This window comes from Alosa pseudoharengus, unplaced genomic scaffold (genome assembly GCF_046254945.1).
Source record: "Alosa pseudoharengus isolate Yale_2024_CS ecotype anadromous, Long Island Sound unplaced genomic scaffold, YU_APseudo_1.1 YU_APseudo_1.1_scf_13, whole genome shotgun sequence".
NCBI classification, from domain to species: Eukaryota; Metazoa; Chordata; class Actinopteri; order Clupeiformes; family Clupeidae; genus Alosa; species Alosa pseudoharengus.
In genome coordinates this window covers 7476139-7494257 of record NW_027468598.1, presented here as the reverse complement: position 1 = coordinate 7494257, position 18119 = coordinate 7476139, and the positions used below count along the sequence as shown (strand labels likewise).

The following is an 18119-nucleotide window of genomic DNA, read 5'->3' as shown; positions in this document are numbered from 1 at the left end:
GCTAAGTGAAATGTGAAATGTAGAAGTGAAAATTGTTTTATTGATAGATTCGTGTTTTAAGCATTTTTACTTCATACGGTTACAAAACTGAAATCAAGCACAAAAGTATTGTTTATAGCAAAATTGATATCAGCCTAAAAATAAATATATTCTCTTACTCCTTATCTTAATTTGATTACATAAGGCCAATCATTTTTAGTGAATATCAAGTGACTGCAAACCTTGTATATGCTAGGCCTACTTCAAAAACTTAAACGGAGCTGGTTAAAATAAACATGTCAAAACAGCACTCAGAACAACCAAAAACAACCAATAACAACCAAACGGGAACGTTGTGTGAAGGTATACTGTGCAACCATAGGAGAATGTTTTGGTTGGTTGGTTCCCTTAACGTTTAAGAACGTTAAGGAACCCTTAGGTAACGTTCCCTAACCGTTAGTTTTTGGTTTGGTTCGAACTACCCTTTAGTGAACCATACACTAACGTTCCCGAACGTTCCCTTAACGTTTTGTGTTAGTGGGGATGTAAGCCCCTGCATTAAGGCGCCATGCAGTGCATGTGTGGCAGCCAGTGATGCCAGTAACGCCTTACTTAGTAACGCATTAGTCTATTTTGACCACTTTTTTCAGTAACGAGTAATCTAACGTGCTACTATTTACAAACCAGTAATCAGATTAAAGTTACTTATCTAAGTTACTGTGCGTTACTATTTTTTTCATTTTCCTTAATAAAAAGATATATTCTTTGCTTTCATCTTGTCTTGGGGATTAATGTCATGTAGGCTATGCTCACGTTTTCAGCATGAGGACAATTCACGTGCACGACACAAACGTAAACAACAATGGAGGGAGAGAGAGAGATGCACATTTCATCAGTCATTACTTTGAGTTTGTGTCACCTAAACATGACAACATTAAGGTACATTGTACATTCTGTGCTGGCGACAAAGTGCTGTCTAGCTAGACATCCCAAGTCTCCCGAAGTTTTGGGAGTCTCCCACATATTGATAACGGCTTCCTGACGCCCGCAAATTAGCCTAAATAAAATCTCCCGGAACCTAGAGCGAACAAGAGCACGCAAGCCAGACCGGACTGCAAATCAAAGATTCAGAATCTTTGCTTCAAATCGCGTACGTGCATAGCTTAATGCGCACACAACGGAGAGGGAGAGAGAGGTGCGTTTGTGCCTGAAGCGCATCCAAGACAGAGAGCATCCTGGTCTGTTTTGCTAAATCAACCAATCCGTTTTCAGTGTAAGTGCTTATATCTCTTTTCTCCCAAACATAATTAATCAGTTCAGTCAGTGTATCTGGGAACAGAAGCGTCATGGCAGCGTCAGTGCCCCTCAAAAAGGAAGATTTAAGACCCATTTCAAATCAGACTACACAAAAGTGTACCCAATTGTCTCAAAAGATTAAAACATAATGATAATCTTTCACACTGCACTGTTTGTAACAGCAACTTTAGCATTGCTCACGGTGGGTTAAATGATTGCAAAAGACTTGTTGAGGTGAGTTTAACAAGTGTAATTTCATTTGCATATTACTCAGGCCTATATAGGCTACAAGATGGCTAGTTGCCAAGGCTACATGAAAAAAAATGTTATAGTAAAATCTACATATTTTACTATAACAATTTCTATCAATAGGCCTTCCTTATTTGGTGTACTTAGACATTATTGAACAAACATCTGAATTTCAGTATCTAAGTAGGTTAGGTTGGGATGTCTGCTATACATTGCTGTTAAAATGCACTTCCAGTATAGTGAGTATTGGCAAAACCGGTTATCATTTTTATGTTGAGGCGTTGGGGGTGTTGTCGGCAGCTGCTGAAAGTAACTAATAAAGTAACTTGTAATCTAACTTAGTTACTTTTAAAATCAAGTAATCAGTAAAGTAACTAAGTTACTTTTTAAAGGAGTAATCAGTAATCAGATTACTTTTTCAAGGTAACTGTTGCAACACTGGTGGCAGCATAATCATTACAGCACACGACAGTTGTGTTTACATAATTTATTATGACAGCCACACTCAGGTTCATTTGTTCAGTAGAAAGAAAAGTGAGACGTTGAAGTGTCAGTACCCTCTCTGTGAAATTGTCAGGTTTGTAGTCCAAGAGTGGGGTGAAACAACATTCTGAGGTTACCAGGGCAACAGTGGCAGCCTGTTCATCTCCAGCTGTCCACAGGATATCTGCCAGAGCAGAGGCCAGAGCACGCTCCTGCTCCTTCTCATCCACCTCCTCCAGGCTGACAGGTGTGGTGGATAGAGAAAGGGGCAAAACGTGACAGTGTTGTTAATATATAATATATAAAACAAAAGTAGCCTATAAGTATTCCCACAGGGGGCCTTTAGAGATTTGGATTGGTTATCTCACCTCTGCATGCCGTAACAATCAGAGTTGGTCTTCCGTGAAAAGAGGAGATATTTGATTATATTTGCCTGAACCACCATCTGAATTGCTCGGGCACCACCCTATAAGAGAAACTCTCTTTACACCCTTACATGTCAATAATGGAACAAATACATCAGGTCATTTCTACCATCATTACAAGAGCTTACTTATTGCTTGTTTAGAGATATACAGTATCACTCCAGCAATTGATTAACCCAGGGGTCTCAAACTCAAATGAGCTGGGGGCCAATTCTGCCAACGTCATCTCATTGGAGGGCCGGCTATTTTTGAAAATGCAATGTTCTTTTTTTCAAATACCACACAAAACTGCAAACAGAAAGTAGTGTTTTTATCTAGTTTTAGACACTAGCAACCTTAGCTTCTAAATAAAATAATGATAAAATAAATATTAATACAAATTATAAAACAAATAAAAAAGCATAAAAACAGGTATGTGTGTGTTTCACACCAAATAAAAATATTTTCCTCTCATAACTTTTTTAAACCTGGCAAACTATAGGCGTCAGGGTTAAGAAAGCAACACCATTGGATTTTTATATCAAAATTTCAAAAGGCCATGGCTTGAAAGTGGTGAGAGATAAAGTCCTACTGTAAATGTAAAAATCTTTGAGTAAAACAAAAGTTTATGAAGGGGGTAAATTTACCCATCTAATTTGCCACTGGATGGCAAGCACCTCAAATTATGCACCTTTCAGTAAATACTGGATGAACATATTTGAGCAGGTTTACTTTCCTTTTTTCATATTACCCACATAACAATTTAACAGGAAAACACCTAAGATGTATACCAACCCCTAAGATGTATATGGTTTCTAAACCACAAGGCCTACAATAAAGTATTCTGGTCAAATCAGTTCCTATCGCGGGTAATCTGAGTAGGCTACCCAGAAGTTTGCATCATATTGCGGGTGACTTTGTAGTTTAGAGCCCTATTTCTACTAGCCCTGCTGTCTGTACCACGTCCATTACGGACACTATCATCACGATTACCACTGCAACCTCCAAGCTATGTTGGGCAGAGGGTCGAAATAAGCATGGTATGCTTAGTGGACACCGTCGTACACGCAGACGCACCTCCATTCAATAGACGATCGACCATAATCTCCAAAAGGATCTTCTCCTTCAGATTTAGAATAGGTGAATAACATAGCCTACCTAAGACTTCATCACACGTAAACGTTTTTCAACATTTGGTGTAGGCCTATTTCTGCTTAATTTCTGCTTCAATTTATGCAGCACATATGGCCTGCATCGCTTCCGCGTCATTACAAATGCACGTCTTTGTGTTTCTCGCGTGTAATACAAGTATTTCCTGAAAACTGTGCAGCGATTTTGGGTTTGAATGAAGCTCTGGATGTCTAGCACATAGTGGAGCAGAGTACAAATGAGATTTGTCACCGTACTTGGAACTATCGTCTATTTTAATCAGTATCGTTGTTTGCCGCAATTAAAAAGTCTCAAGGGCCGGATTACGTTATTATTTTGACATACGTCACGGGCCGGAATTGGGCCGGACGCGGGCCGGATTTGGCCTGCGGGCCGGGTGTTTGAGACCCCTGGATTAACCCCTAAAATATCATCTTAGTTCCTAATCCTAACAGATACATATTCATTTTTTTCCATGAAAAAAATCCCTTCATGGCCATGAAATGGCTTATGGCCTTTGCATCTCTACTCCCTTTGCCTCATCTTTGACGTGGAGAGCTAATTGCAATCCCAGAGGTCTATATTAGGCTGTACAAAACACCCCCTTCACTCTAAGTTTGCCACTCTTCCTTCAGGTCAGAGATTTACAGCACTAGTGCAATAGAAGTAAAAACTCTTTTGTTGCCTGGACAATAAATCTGCTAAATGTTGCTCTATGCTGAAACATATCACTAACTTGAGAAATCCCCAGCAGGTTAAGACTGGGGTGATGAAAAGGCATTATTATGACCGCTGCGCAGCGAAGCGGCGGTCATATAGGTTTAGTCAGATTTTTTTTTTTCTTTTTTTCTTTTTCGCATGCCCAAATTTCTGTCAATGATTCCCGGGACACAGAAAGACCGGGGTACACGAAACTTGGTGGGCATGTAACCCCACATGGATAGCATGGAACCATCGTTTTTCGTTTTGATCTGTAGCCCCCCCGCTGGACTGGACCCCCCGAAAGGAGGGTAGGGCAGACACAGTTTTCTGTGAATATCTCGAAAACCGTAGGGTTTAGGAGGACCTTTTTTTTTTTGTATGTTGATCTCAAGGGGCCATGTCAACCCATTCCATAACCACTCATGTCATGTATAGCGCCACCTAGTTAAACACAAAAAAGTAAAAATGAGGTGTTGTAATTGAAGGTATCTGTGACCTAACAAAGTCAAAACTGTACAAAATTGGAAGTGTAGGATCATTATGACACCCTCTGTATGCACACCAAGTTTCGTGGAATTCCGTTCATGGGGGGCCACACAATAAATTAATTTATGTTACTATACACCAACTGGCCTGTAGGTGGCCGGAGACAGCTTTCTGTGAATATCTCGATAACCGTAGGGCCTAGGAGGTCCACCTTTTTTATGTATGTTGGTCTTAAGGGGGCATGTCAACCCATCCCATTACCACTTATTTCATGTATAGCGCCACCTAGTTAAAAATTAAAAAGCAAAAAATTAGGTGTTTTCATCACAATATCTCTGGCTGACAAGGTCAAAACTGCACGAAATTAAAAGTGTAGAATCATTATGACACCCTCCGAATGCATGCCAAGTTTTGTGTACTTTCGTTCATGGGGGGCCTTACAATAAAATAATTTATGTGTACATTTAGTGACGTACACCAACAAGGATTCCCGGGACACTGAAAGACCGGGGTAGACGAAACTTGGTAGGCATGTAACCCCACATGGATAGCATGGAACTGTAATTTTTCGTTTTGATCTGTAGTCCCCCCGCTGGACTGGACCCCCCGAAAGGAGGGTAGGGCAGACACAGTTCTCTGTGAATATCTTGAGAACTGTAGGGCCTAGGATGACCATTTTTTTCCGTATGTTTGCCTCCAGGGGTCATGTTAACCCATTTCATGTGCACACATGTGCACAAACAGATACACACACACACACATACATTCACAGTAATCATACGTATGACACATACTCACACAGTAGACATATGTACGCTTGCATGCACAGGCACATTCGCAGGCACACACACAAGCACGCACACACACACACACACACACACACACACACACACACATGCATAACATAAACATGTACATGCACACATGCACACAATTCAAGAATTTCTCAGAATTATGAACAGGCAAGATGGAGGTGGGGTTGTATAAAATGAATTTTACATGTGAAATCTGTGAACTAATCATGTTTTGGTACTTGTTGTCTAGCAGATATCAGTGAGAATTGAGTGTGGATAATGCAATTTAGTGAGACAGTTAGAAACATATAGGCCTTTCAGCGTGATTTATTTTTGTGGAAAAAATGTGCTGGACTGGGCGGCGGTCATATTTTGTACCGCTCTGCGGTACATCTAGTTTTATTCATTCATGGGAACATGCAGCCTGGACTAAAAATATACTCATCTTGGTACTCTTGATACATTTTTAAAGTTTACAACTGATTGTTATAAAATAGTAGTAGAAGGCTGTAGAGACACTAACATACTAACATCTAGGACAGGAAGACACGTTTATTTCAATTCTGCGTGGCCAAAGCTAGCTTTACCTTTTAGTGGCATTATTACAGTGTTACAAGGAGTGAAATCAATGAGTAGTGAGGATTCTGTGCTTACCGCAGTTATGGACTGAACAATTGAGAGCTATTATGTGAAAGTTAATATTTGGAAGATATTGAGCTTCCATTGAGCTGTTTGCATAAAAAACTCAGAGAGAGATGACAATGACGAAACAAGTAATTACCGTATTATCCCTGTTAATTGACTATTGGTGTCCAATCACACTTTTGACCATTCATTTTAACACCAAAAGGCTAAGAACTGACCTTGGCCTTGACAACATTATCTCAGAGACAACTCAAGGCCAGAGTTAGACTGAAGTAAATTAATGAAATGTTTGATTAAAACTGCATTACCAAGTAATACCACTGCTTTGTTGAACATAGCATTGTGCAATCCCCTGAAATAAAGATGAATGCATCAGATGTAATGATCTTGCCAGAAAGATGAAAAGAATAACACTGTGAGTTCTGGACACTTTAACGAAGAATAAACCATAGTGCTTTCTCTGTTGTTCCAAACAATTAAATTGACAGTCATTGTAGCTTTTCAGACGTTTTAAAATGCCCTACCACATACATTTGACTAGACTATCTTATTATGACCGCCGCGCAGCGAAGCGGCGGTCATATAGGTTTAGTCAGCTTTTCTTTTTTTTTTTTTTCTTTTTCGCATGTCCAAATTTCCGTCAATGATTCCCGGGACACTGAAAGACCGGGGTAGACGAAACTTGGTGGGCATGTAACCCCATATGGATAGCATGGAACCATCGTTTTTCGTTTTGATCTGTAGCCCCCCCGCTGGACTGCACCCCCCGAAAGGAGGGTAGGGCAGACACAGTTTTCTGTGAATATCTCGAGAACCGTAAGGTTTAGGAGGACCATTTTTTTTTGTATGTTGATCTCAAGGGGCCATGTCAACCCATTCCATAACCACTCATTTCATGTATAGCGCCACCTAGTTAAACACAAAAAAGTAAAAATGAGGTGTTGTAATCGCAGGTATCTGTGACCTAACATAGTCAAAACTGCACGAAATTGGAAGTGTAGGATCATAATGACACCCTCTGAATGCACGCCAAGTTTTGTGGAATTCCGTTCATGGGGTGCCACACAATAAATTAATTTATGTTACTATACACCAACTGCCCTTTAGGTGGCCGGAGACAGTTTTCTGTGAATATCTCGAGAACCGTAGGGCCTAGGAGGTCCACCTTTTTTTTGTATGTTGGTATTAAAGGAGAATAGGTCTATGGGCTATACAAAACATGTTCATAAAGTTTTTTGCACAAAATCAATCTCACATAAAGAGATCTCTGCAGCCTAATTCTTGCCAGCTTCAGTCCCTTTCAGAATGAGCCGTTTAAGGACTCTATCACTTTTATGCAAATAAGCTACTGCTGACCACGCCCCACCTGTCAGATGTTTACGCTGTTCGTTTTCTTCACGTGAAAACCTCAACTGCTTGGGTGAAAATGACAGAATACAGAGGCGCACTCTAGCCCAACATTATCGACCCAGAGTCGGACCCAGATCAAGATGAAGAGGAGCCACCTGCAGAAACACCTTCACGAATGCTGCAAGCAGTTTCTAAATGGTTTGTTAACTTTTTAAATCAATGTATTTGCTATCTCTCCTACGTGCCAAATTAGTCTTGGCTATTAGCCTTCACCCTGTTCAGCCTGTTACGAAGTAAACGTAATGTAATTTTTCGTGACAAAGCCAGGCTTTTTACAATATTTAACATTTGCTTGTATTTGAAACTTCACTAGATTCACAGCACTTGATTAGCTTTTATTATTATTATTATTTTAATTATTATATAGGTGTGCTTGTGGAAATTGTTGGGCAGTGCCAACTGAGGCAGAGTATATGCTGCCAGGAGATTACACAGGTAACTTTTCTAAGATACAGAAAGGCCTGCAAATATCTTACCGTGTTACTAACTTATTTATAAATGAGCTAGCGAGTATGCTGCCATATTACTCAATCATTTACGAATAATGCTAGGGACTGTGCTAGCATAGCACTCCCCTTACCATACCATTATTGATCACACGACGTCTGCAGCAGATGTGCCTGAATGTTTATTCTCTTCAGAACGCACTGAACATATACAGAGCTGACCATGGGGCCTTACGGCTACGGGGAATAGAGCAGTATGTGTTATTTATTAAGCTACTTATTAGTTTTCCCCAGTGTTTATGAGAAGTGACAGGCAACCATTTTTATCAGCAAAAGCAGATGTTAGTCTTACTAATGTTCATAGGTCACTAATGGCCTTACACACCAACACATGCCCCAATTGTTGTTTTCTTTCTTTTTATGTATGGCTATTGTCTGCAAATTCAGCAGGTATCAAACATACACTCGTGACACATTTAAATATAAATAAAATTACAATATATTTATTACACAAAACAGAAATAAAACATGACATATGCAATATGACAATTGCACTTTGTGCACTTTGCACTTTTGACAGAACTGACAGATTATGTAACCTGCTAACTACTGCAATGTTTTTTTTTTTTTTTTAGTCGTTACAGATAGCTTGCCTACAGGAGCTTTGTCAGTTGGTGTTGGGGATTCCTTGGATGCAGAATAAGGGTCGTCATCCCGTCATGTGTGGTCCTGCGTGTTCGTCGGGAGTTTCCTGACAGCCAAGGACAATACGTGGGCTTCAAACTGCCTCCCCTGGATTGAAGCAAGACACATAGTTGGCGATCACCTCCTCCGCCTTCTCTGGGTGCTCAAACTCTGAGGACAGGTCCGGAGGAATGCTTATTTTCAGGAGTTCCTTCCTGTATGCTTCTTGGTCCACAAAGACCTCGCCCATGATGAAGCCCATCAAGTGTTCGACATACCCTGTGCAATATTTCACAAACACTTCTGTAACTATGTACATAGTTTGTAAAGTATTTCATTGTACATTTATTTATTGTTTTGTTCATTGTAAAGACACCATAGTGCAATAGCATGCAAAATGAACAGATATTTTATTGTTGATAAATAAAAAATTATGTAACTTACGGAATGTTGTCTCGGTTTTGATGGGTTTCACCCTGCACTCTCCCTGTACTTTGGGAAATGCATCCTGTAGAGAGGGTCCCCAGAGGATAAGGTGGCCTGGTCTCGTGCAGCATCCTCATTGTAATGCAGAGCAGCCAGGTAGAGTCTTACGCAGTAAAGAGAAAACCAAACATGAAAATAATGGCATGCACATAATATGCACGTTTACTTTGAGCTAAAAACTGAGGCTACAACTTCTTGCACTGTCAGTACTATATCTCGCTTTATTTACAACAGCAAACATTAGCCTAGACCAAGAGCTTACTGGCCACCTTCATTGTAGATAACATGACCATATCTAACTCCTTATCAGTAAGGACAAAACGACTACAAATTGTGACAAACCCGCAGCTTAAATGAAATAGATAGGGGATAGGGGAAATGTGCAAACACTGAATAACGTTATAAAGTGAGGCTACAAGCTAACATTAGCTTATACTAAGGGCTTTTAGCTGTTGGTCGCCTCAATTGTGGATAACATGACATTATTTAATGGAGGTCTAGCGTCTAGACAACATTTTCAAATCATTACTTTCAGATATTATTGACTGGGATTGTCAAATATGACTCGATCGGCTGTGTGCTGCATTTGCAATTTGGAATGGAGGAAATGCTCACTCCAAGCAGATGCAGGGCTAAAGTTAGCCGTAATGTTTGCGTTAGCTTGTGCTAAATGGCAAAACACGAACAGCCTAACGTTAGTTCATGCTTAACTGCGATAGAAACACAAAAGTCATTATTTGAAAGTACTTACATGTCTCTCATCTTGTGACTTGCCACGAACAGTAGGTACAGATCCCTCTGTCAAACGAAGTTTGATGGCTAATCCTGCAGTGTACTGTCCTAAGTTTTCAAAGCAGTCTGTCTTGAAGTGGTTCGCACACACCACAAAATGTTTGCCTACTGTTGCTGGAACATGGCCATCGACAATGAAGTGGAGCCACTCGGTTCTTCTGTCGTCTTTGGCTGGGAGAAAGTGCAAGGATTTGTGTTGTTCTGTGCAGCCAACAACACAACACTTCGGGCCCTATCATGACATTCTAAAGTGCATCGTCACTCGTCAAAAGTCTATTCAAATTTAGTAGGATGTCCAGTTCACATTGGGAGGGGTTTCGTTCTCAAAAGTGGAGCGCATGGCGTAACAAGGTGTTCCTAGGTCTTTTAATCAGTCATATGGGTGTGTTTGGGGCGTAACATCATTTTAAACCAATGAGAATGACATCTGTCATTCCCTTTAACGGCGCAACGCGCGATATGTCAAATAAATGCATCGGTATTTTGGCATTCAACGGCGCATTTGAAGGAGGCTGCTTGCAAGACCGTATGGAATAGTCATTCTTAAACCATGCTTTACTAAAACCTAGCATAGCCTTCACGCATTTGCGCTCGTCTATTATTTGAACTCATTGGCAAAGTGAAACTAACTTCACCAAGGAGTCAGTCAACGACAAGACAGTTATATGCAGTTACTTTCACTATTGACTGACAATGGGTTACCATAGAAAACATAGGCTGGAAAAAGCAACACTTACCCTAATGTTGCTCAAATGACTAAATAAAACAACATTTATCCTGCAGAGGAGTTGCTTATATCTCGTGACAGTGCGTCTTCAGCTGTGCTCCATACTTGTCTCTCGCCTCTCCCCTAATCACTTTTAACCGTCATTACCAATTTGCAAATGATGGTGAATAACTACTCATCATGAGATGTACAGTATTTCGTAATATCTTTATTCTAATTATTTTTACCATTGTAATTGTGCAATTTGTAATGCTTTGCATGGACGTGCGCTGGTGTGCGTTCATGAATGATAGAAGGATGGTGCGTGCACCTGCCAATATGACTGTTGACATGCGCTCTTAAAATAGCATATGAACAACTCGCCATTGACTTCTGACCAGGTTTAGGTGGTGTATGATAGCGATTTTTAGACAATGCGCCAGGTCCCTCCCTAGGTTGTTAATTGCCACACCCCTGGGCGCAATGCTTAAAAAATAAAGGTGCAAAATAACGAATTCAACTTCGCGCCGGTGAATAACGAACTTTACGCCATGCGCTGGTGACCGAAAATACAGCCCTTCATGTGTGACTTGCTCTTGCTTGTAGTCATTGAGCTTGGTGTCCATGCTCGTTAAACCAGCAAACTAATGGCGATCTTCAACTAATTGGGTGGGTGGGGCTATATGAGGGTTGAGAGGTGAGGGGTGGCGCCAGGGTGGTTCTATGCAAATTCCCTTATTTTGACGTCAGGTTAAGGGAGCCAGAAAATGGCTCATAGAAGCCTATGATTCCTGACACCAAAATCGTTCAACTGACTCACAGAAAATGCATGGATGGCTTTTTTGCACGCGTGGAGTGTTGTTAGGAGCAGTAGAGACCCAAATGGAGGTACAAAAGGATGCAAAAAGGGAAATTTGCATAATATGTCCCCTTTAAGGGGGCATGTCAACACATCCCATTACCACTTATTTCATGTATAGCGCCACCTAGTTAAAAATTAAAAAGCAAAAAATGTGGTGTTTTCATCACAATATCTCTGGCTGACATGGTCAAAACTGCACGAAATTGAAAGTGTAGGATCATTATGACACCCTCCAAATGCATGCCACGTTTTGTGAACTTTCGTTCATGGGGGGCCTTACAATAAAATAATTTATGTGTACATTTAGTGACCGTACACCAACAAGGATTCCCTGGACACTGAAAGACCGGGGTAGACGAAACTTGGTAGGCATGTAACCCCACATGGATAGCATGGAACCGTCGTTTTTCGTTTTGATCTGTAGCCCCCCCGCTGTACTGGACCCCCCGAAAGGAGGGTAGGGCAGACACAGTTTTCTGTGAATATCTTGAGAACCGTAGGGCCTAGGATGACCAATTTTTTCCGTATGTTTGCCTCCAGGGGTCATGTTAACCCATTCCATGTGCACACATGTGCATAAACAGATACACACGCACACACATACATTCACAGTAATCATACGTATGACACATACTCACACAGTACACATATGTACGCATGCATGCACATGCACAAACACACATACGCAGGCAAACACACAAGCACGCACACACACACACACACACACATAAACATAAACGTGTACACGCACACAATTCAAGAATTTCTCAGAATTATGAACAGGCAAGATGCACATGCACAAACACACATACGCAGGCAAACACACAAGCACGCACACACACACACACACACACACACATAAACATAAACGTGTACACGCACACATGCACACAATTCAAGAATTTCTCAGAATTATGAACAGGCAAGATGGGGGTGGGGTTGTATAAAATTAATTTTACATGTGAAATCTATGAACTAATCATGTTTTGGTACTTGTTGTCTAGCAGATACCAGTGAGAATTGAGTGTGGCTAATGCAATTTAGTGATACAGTTAGAATCATATAGGCCTTTCAGCGTGATTTATTTTTGTGGAAAAAATGTGCTGGACTGGGCGGCGGTCATATTTTGTACCGCTCTGCGGTACATCTAGTTTCTAATGAGGGTAGCCTAGCACTAGTGCAGCAAAGTCAGCTTTGCCAAAGCTTTTTGCAGATTTTTGGTTGTTGGTTGTTTCTGGAGACATTGCCGATCTGAACACCAGCGTACATGAAACTTGCTGTGCTTGTAGCCCCACTAGGCTGATATGATGTCTACCCTTAAAGTTTACAACATTTCTGTGGTATGTTGGTCTGAAGGAGGCACATCAACACAGACTATTATAACTCATTTGTGATGTAGTGCCTCAAGTTCAAACCTCTTAAAAAATAACTATTCTCGGAAGGGAGCGCTATAATTTTACACATTTCTATATCTCAAGAACTGCTTAAAGGTTCTCTAAGCACTGTTGGGTGATGTCACTTCTATTGACGTTTGAAGTATTATCAAACAAAACAGAGAGCTAGCTCGCCCCTCTCTTCCGTTCTTCCCGAAGCTGTTAATCTTCCTGAAGCGCACATGTCGTTGGTGATTGGCTGGAACACAGTTTGTTATGTTTCATGGTCCAGCCTGGACTAGACTTTTGTTGCCATTTTTTGGGGCCTGGGCTGTCTACAGGGGCCGGATTTTATACAGCGTATTCAGGGGACAGGCAGATTGTTGGGGAGATGTTTGCTGTATGTCAAAACACGTTCACAAAAAAAAATTCTAGTTTAGACAACGCGTAACAAGACTTAGAGAACCTTTAAGCAACAGTTTAGAAATTTAGCAAAATCTTTAATAAAGTACTACTAAAGTTCATCCTTTTAACTATAACATGATCAGTGACTGTAACAGTCACTTTAATGTGATTGATGAATTTAGCTAGCCTCGTTAAAACCAGACTCATTCACTTCTGGGGACTCATGATTGCAAAACCTCTTCAACACGGTGACAGTGTAGACATAGGGTTAACTTTGAAATCATTGGTCTAGCCTAACCAATCACATTGATCAGGGACTCTTAATGTTACTTCCTACTTCACCTAAACTTTACAAACTGACAATAAACAACATTGGCAGTCAGGACACAGTGTATAGGTCTCTCTTTGCTGTAAATAAATGTGCACATTCTTCCGACTGCAATTATTTTTTATATTTACAGGCTTTGATACTACCTTTTACCACAGCCATTATCGATTTCAAAACTATAGCGTCATCCCCTCTCGTCGTTCATTGGCCCCAGTCTTCTGCCAACCGATGTTAGTGAATTATGGTGTTCCAGACTAGCATCTCCTGCTAGCACTGACTAGCAGGAGATTTAAGTAGGCGTGTTCATGCTAGAATTTAGGAACAGTAATGTGTAATGTGATTACAGTAATGTATTTGCAATGTGTTATACCCAGCACTGCCCAATTACAGTGCACTTATTAATGTTCACTCTTAGGTACTTTCCCCATTATATGTTTTTTAGTGTTCTTCTCAGGTTTAAATATTATAATATAACATTTTGGGGCAAAAATGCAAACAAGTAAACCAAATGCAGAGGACAAAATAGCAAATATTTCCACTGCCACAGTATATTTTCCCGGTGAGCTGACATATGCTGGAATGAATGTGATCCACACAGCACAGAATACAAGCATACTGAAAGTAATGAATTTGGCCTCATTGAAATTATCTGGTAATTTCCTTGCCAAGAAAGCCACAACTAGGCATATACCTGCTAAAAAGCCTATGTACCCCAACACAGCATAAAATGCTGTGTCTGACCCTGTGTTGCATTCCACAATAATCTTTCTATTGTTGTGCCTTATTTGGGGATATGGTGGTGCAATACTTAGCCAGAGTATACAAATAAGAACCTGAATCCCAGTGCATGAATATACAATGATCCTCTGTTGCACAGGCCCAAATTTAGTTGCACCTGGCAAAGTGGCACGGAAAGCTGTAACCACAACCAATGTTTTCCCTAAAACACAAGAGATGCAAAGGGCAAAGGTCACGCCAAATGCTGTGTGGCGCAGCATGCAGGACCAGGCAGTGGGCTCAGCTATAAAGGTGAGAGGGCAGAGGAAGCAGAGGAAGAGGGAGAGCAGCAACAGGGCACTCAGTTCTGCATTATTTGCCCTCACTAAGGGTGTGTGCCTGAACACAAGGAAAATGACTGTGGTTGCTAAAGTAAGGGAGGCCCCAAATAAAGACACGGCTGTCAGAATGGTTCCCAGTGTGTCCTTAAAGGACAAGACTTCGATATATTTTAATACACAGCTACTCCTCTCCTCATTGGACCAGTACTCCTCAGGGCAGGGGGTGCAGTCCAATGCTCCTGAACAACAAGCAATAATATTGTCATTTTTAGAAAAATAAATACATCTTTTGTCTCCACACAGTCATACTAACTTTCTGTTTTGTGCTGCTGTTGTATTTTAATCAATTATTGGCTTCATTTGAAAAAAATGGCCCTGATGATCTTAGAAATATTAACTGGTAAAGCACAAGTTACTACATAGGTTATATCCATAGTAACCTAATAATCAGCAGGTTCTAATGTTAATGCAGCATACCTGAATGATTAGTGATAGTGCCATCAGCACATGGAACACAGTCAAAACAGCAGCTGGGCCTTCCTTTAATGGGTGCTCTTCTTGTGCCAACAGGACATACCTCTGAGCACACAGCTTTTGGAACCTGGCCAAAAAATAGACCAAGGGATGTTTTTAGAGACATGAAACCTTGGATGAGAGGTATTGTTTCAGTGACATGAGAGTGGGTTTCAGAAGAATGCATTTTCCATACCATTTTCCCCATACTCCATATAATGTTCTCCTCCTGTATGAAAAGCTTATAGGCTGCATTAGCAGACGTGCTGAAATATCCCACAGTGACATGCTGGACCTCTCCGTGCCTTAGCTGCCAGTTGATGATATCGTAGGAAGGAGGAAGATCACCATTGCTATCAAAAAACACAGTCTCTCCAAATTCATCTACAAACTTTACTTTTCTAAGTTGAGCGGTGACCTGCGAAAGAAAAACAATTGCAAATGTAATGTCTGAACAATGTAATGTTTTGTAGTTTTCCTGATGATATGATATTAAATAAGCTCACCAGCTTTGGACTGATCTGTGACACGTTCAAACACTTCTCTGGAGGAGAACTTTGATTGCAAAATATCAACTCATGTATGCCATGTGCAATAGCATACACCGCCTTGTAAACATTGTAGGACACTCTCAGTTGTGTGACATTGAAGAAAACACTTGTAAAATCAGGAACCTCATCTCCTCTGCAGACAGGGCTACTAGATGCTGTACTGAGATGGTGAAATTGCCTACAACCCACAAGAGTTTCCCAAAAACTACCAATAAAAGCAGCTCCCGGAGTAGAATAGGGACTGATGTTAGTAAGGAAGTTTCGTAGTTTTGGAATCGCCATCTTGCGCACTGAAACACCGATCGTGCCTCCAAATGATTTAAAATATTCAGGAGTGGATGGCTGAGATGCTGTTATCCAGGCTTCACTTGCAATCCACTGTATTCCAGTTATGTTTTGTCTCACCATCTCCTTCATTACTGGATAAAGATCCCCCTCAGGGGTGAAGGCAAGAATAACTTGTACATTTGACATTTTGATCATATGAACAACCTTAAGTATTTTACTCTGAGGGTAAGTTCGACCAACAGTGCCAGTAAATGCAATGCAAACTCCAAGCGTCTTCACTTCAGTAATGAATGCTGACAGTCCATTTCTACCATAGTCATTATCAGATTGTAAGGTTCCTATCCATTCCCATCCAAATTTTTTCACCAGAAAAGCCAAAGCCTTTGCTTGGTGGAAGTCACTCGGTATTGTTCTGAAAAATGTTGGGTATTTACTTTTGTCACTCAGGCAGGCACAAGTTGAGAAGTAGCTTACCTGCAAAAAATAAAACACAGAAAATATTAGTTTCATGCCATGCATATGTTGTAAAACTGATGTGTAAAGTAAATGTTTCACAAATTGAAGAACATTTCAGAGCATGCATTTGTTTTATATCATGCATACTTTACTTTGATACAACATACTTGTTCAGTAACTGTGATCAAAGACTTAAAATAAAATAAGGTCATGAGAAAGACTGGGGAGAAGGAGTTGCAAATGAACAAATGAACATGTTTTTTACCAGAACTTACACAATAAATACTGGACTACAATAAGCGAGATTTGTTTGGGATTGAAAATGTAATCCTGGACCCTAAATTGAAGTTGCCGAAATCTAGATCACTGTATTAAATACATGTGTGCATTACTGAGCTGTCACTTCACGGAGCCAGTGTCAAACAAAGATTATTATTAACAGAGTAGTTCTTGATTAATACAAAATATAGAGTTCCTTAATATAGCAATTTTCTTGCATGCAACAGTTAATAAATACAAACAAGAATATTTTCCCCTACAGACATAGCCTGTAATTATACAGTAGTTCTCAAATCTGACACAGCCCCAGCCCTGTGCCAGAGAACTTTAAACCACACAAAACAGCATACTGAAATATGATACTAAATGTCTACAACAGAATATTACATTATTTATTAAGTAGGTCTATTACCATCGGCAGGTTAAAAGGTCCAAATGTTCCAGCAAGAGCTACAGACTGAGATGACCCTGCATCTGCTATTAATGCTGTAATAGGAGGCTGACATTGAGCTGTAGGCCGAGACTTAATTCCATCTGTCTCACTCAATAGTGAAAGAGCGGCACGTAATGTGTTAGTCGGGGAAGAGCATGAGTCAAAGATCTTGTATCCTAGAGAGATATTTGGCAGTAAAGTGTCATCATTGTTGATTTCATTAATCGCAAAGATCATCACCTGGGTCCAACGAAACGCACGGCTGTCAAATCTGAGGAAACAGTATATAGTGTAAATGCATTTGAATTCAACATCATTATAAAATATTTATCAAGAATTCTTGTCTTACCTGTCACACGTCACCATTGGAGGCTGTTTTTCAAATGAAGCATTTACGTGATTTTGTTTGTTAAACACAGGGAAAATACCTCCAATCACTATATCACCATCCTTTGCTAAACTAGGCATGCCAAATTCACCCAGTAACTTACATGCAAAGCCTGACTGCAGCCAAAGAAGGAGGCATATTTGAGTTCCATGTCCAGACATGATCATTCATCACAGTCATATGTTGTGAGTTTAATTTCAGTTATACTTTTATTCACCGAGATAACCTTCACAGGAAGTGTTTTAATTGGATGCAGAGGATGACATAGTCCCTAGAGGCACCAGGTGTAATACAGTATCATAGTCATTACAGTAGTTTTTGCAACATCATATTTTCCATTATTTATGGGAACGCACTACCCTGGGAGTTCTTGCTGAAGCATTTGCACAACGAGAGACTCTGGCAATGAGTAATGATGCACCTAAACTTTTGCCTTTTGCATTGTGGGTCAACCAATTACAGTGCCTATAAAAA

At 40.4% G+C, this 18119-nt stretch overlaps 1 protein-coding gene and 2 long non-coding RNA genes across 4 annotated transcripts; 1 reads left to right on the top strand and 2 right to left on the bottom strand.

Moving 5' to 3' along the window:
• Window positions 1–7660: 7660 nt before the first annotated feature.
• LOC143121081 (uncharacterized) lies at window positions 7661–8770 on the top strand. Of its 2 annotated transcripts, XR_012986398.1 has the most exons (4): window positions 7661–7735; window positions 7965–8032; window positions 8239–8297; window positions 8679–8770. It is a non-coding gene; the product is annotated as an uncharacterized LOC143121081 (long non-coding RNA). The 2 variants fall into 2 exon arrangements; XR_012986397.1 differs by lacking the exon at window positions 7661–7735 and having other exon boundaries at window positions 7883–8032.
• A 145-nt stretch (window positions 8771–8915) lies between these two features.
• LOC143121082 (uncharacterized) lies at window positions 8916–10534 on the bottom strand. The gene is made up of 3 exons (XR_012986399.1): window positions 9965–10534; window positions 9172–9316; window positions 8916–9006 (listed from the first exon to the last, which is right to left on the bottom strand). It is a non-coding gene; the product is annotated as an uncharacterized LOC143121082 (long non-coding RNA).
• Window positions 10535–14077: 3543 nt separating this feature from the next.
• LOC143122257 (extracellular calcium-sensing receptor-like) lies at window positions 14078–17743 on the bottom strand. The gene is made up of 6 exons (XM_076283113.1): window positions 17607–17743; window positions 17237–17528; window positions 15757–16563; window positions 15447–15668; window positions 15215–15338; window positions 14078–14976 (listed from the first exon to the last, which is right to left on the bottom strand). The coding sequence occupies exons 1-6, from the start codon at window positions 17723–17725 to the stop codon at window positions 14078–14080; spliced, it is 2463 nt and encodes an 820-aa protein (XP_076139228.1). The 5' UTR covers window positions 17726–17743.
• Window positions 17744–18119: the final 376 nt, after the last annotated feature.

What these genes read in the sequence shown, in the direction of transcription:
- LOC143122257 (XM_076283113.1), bottom strand. Translation starts at nt 17,725, where the DNA reads ATGCCTAGTTTAGCAAAGGATGGTGATATAGTGATTGGAGGTATTTTC. An exon ending in GACCTTTTAACCTGCCGATG is followed by an intron (nt 16,564 to 17,236) that starts GTAATAGACCTA and finishes TATTTTTTGCAG; the next exon opens with GTAAGCTACTTCTCAACTTG. An exon ending in CACTATCACTAATCATTCAG is followed by an intron (nt 14,977 to 15,214) that starts GTATGCTGCATT and finishes CTTGTTGTTCAG; the next exon opens with GAGCATTGGACTGCACCCCC.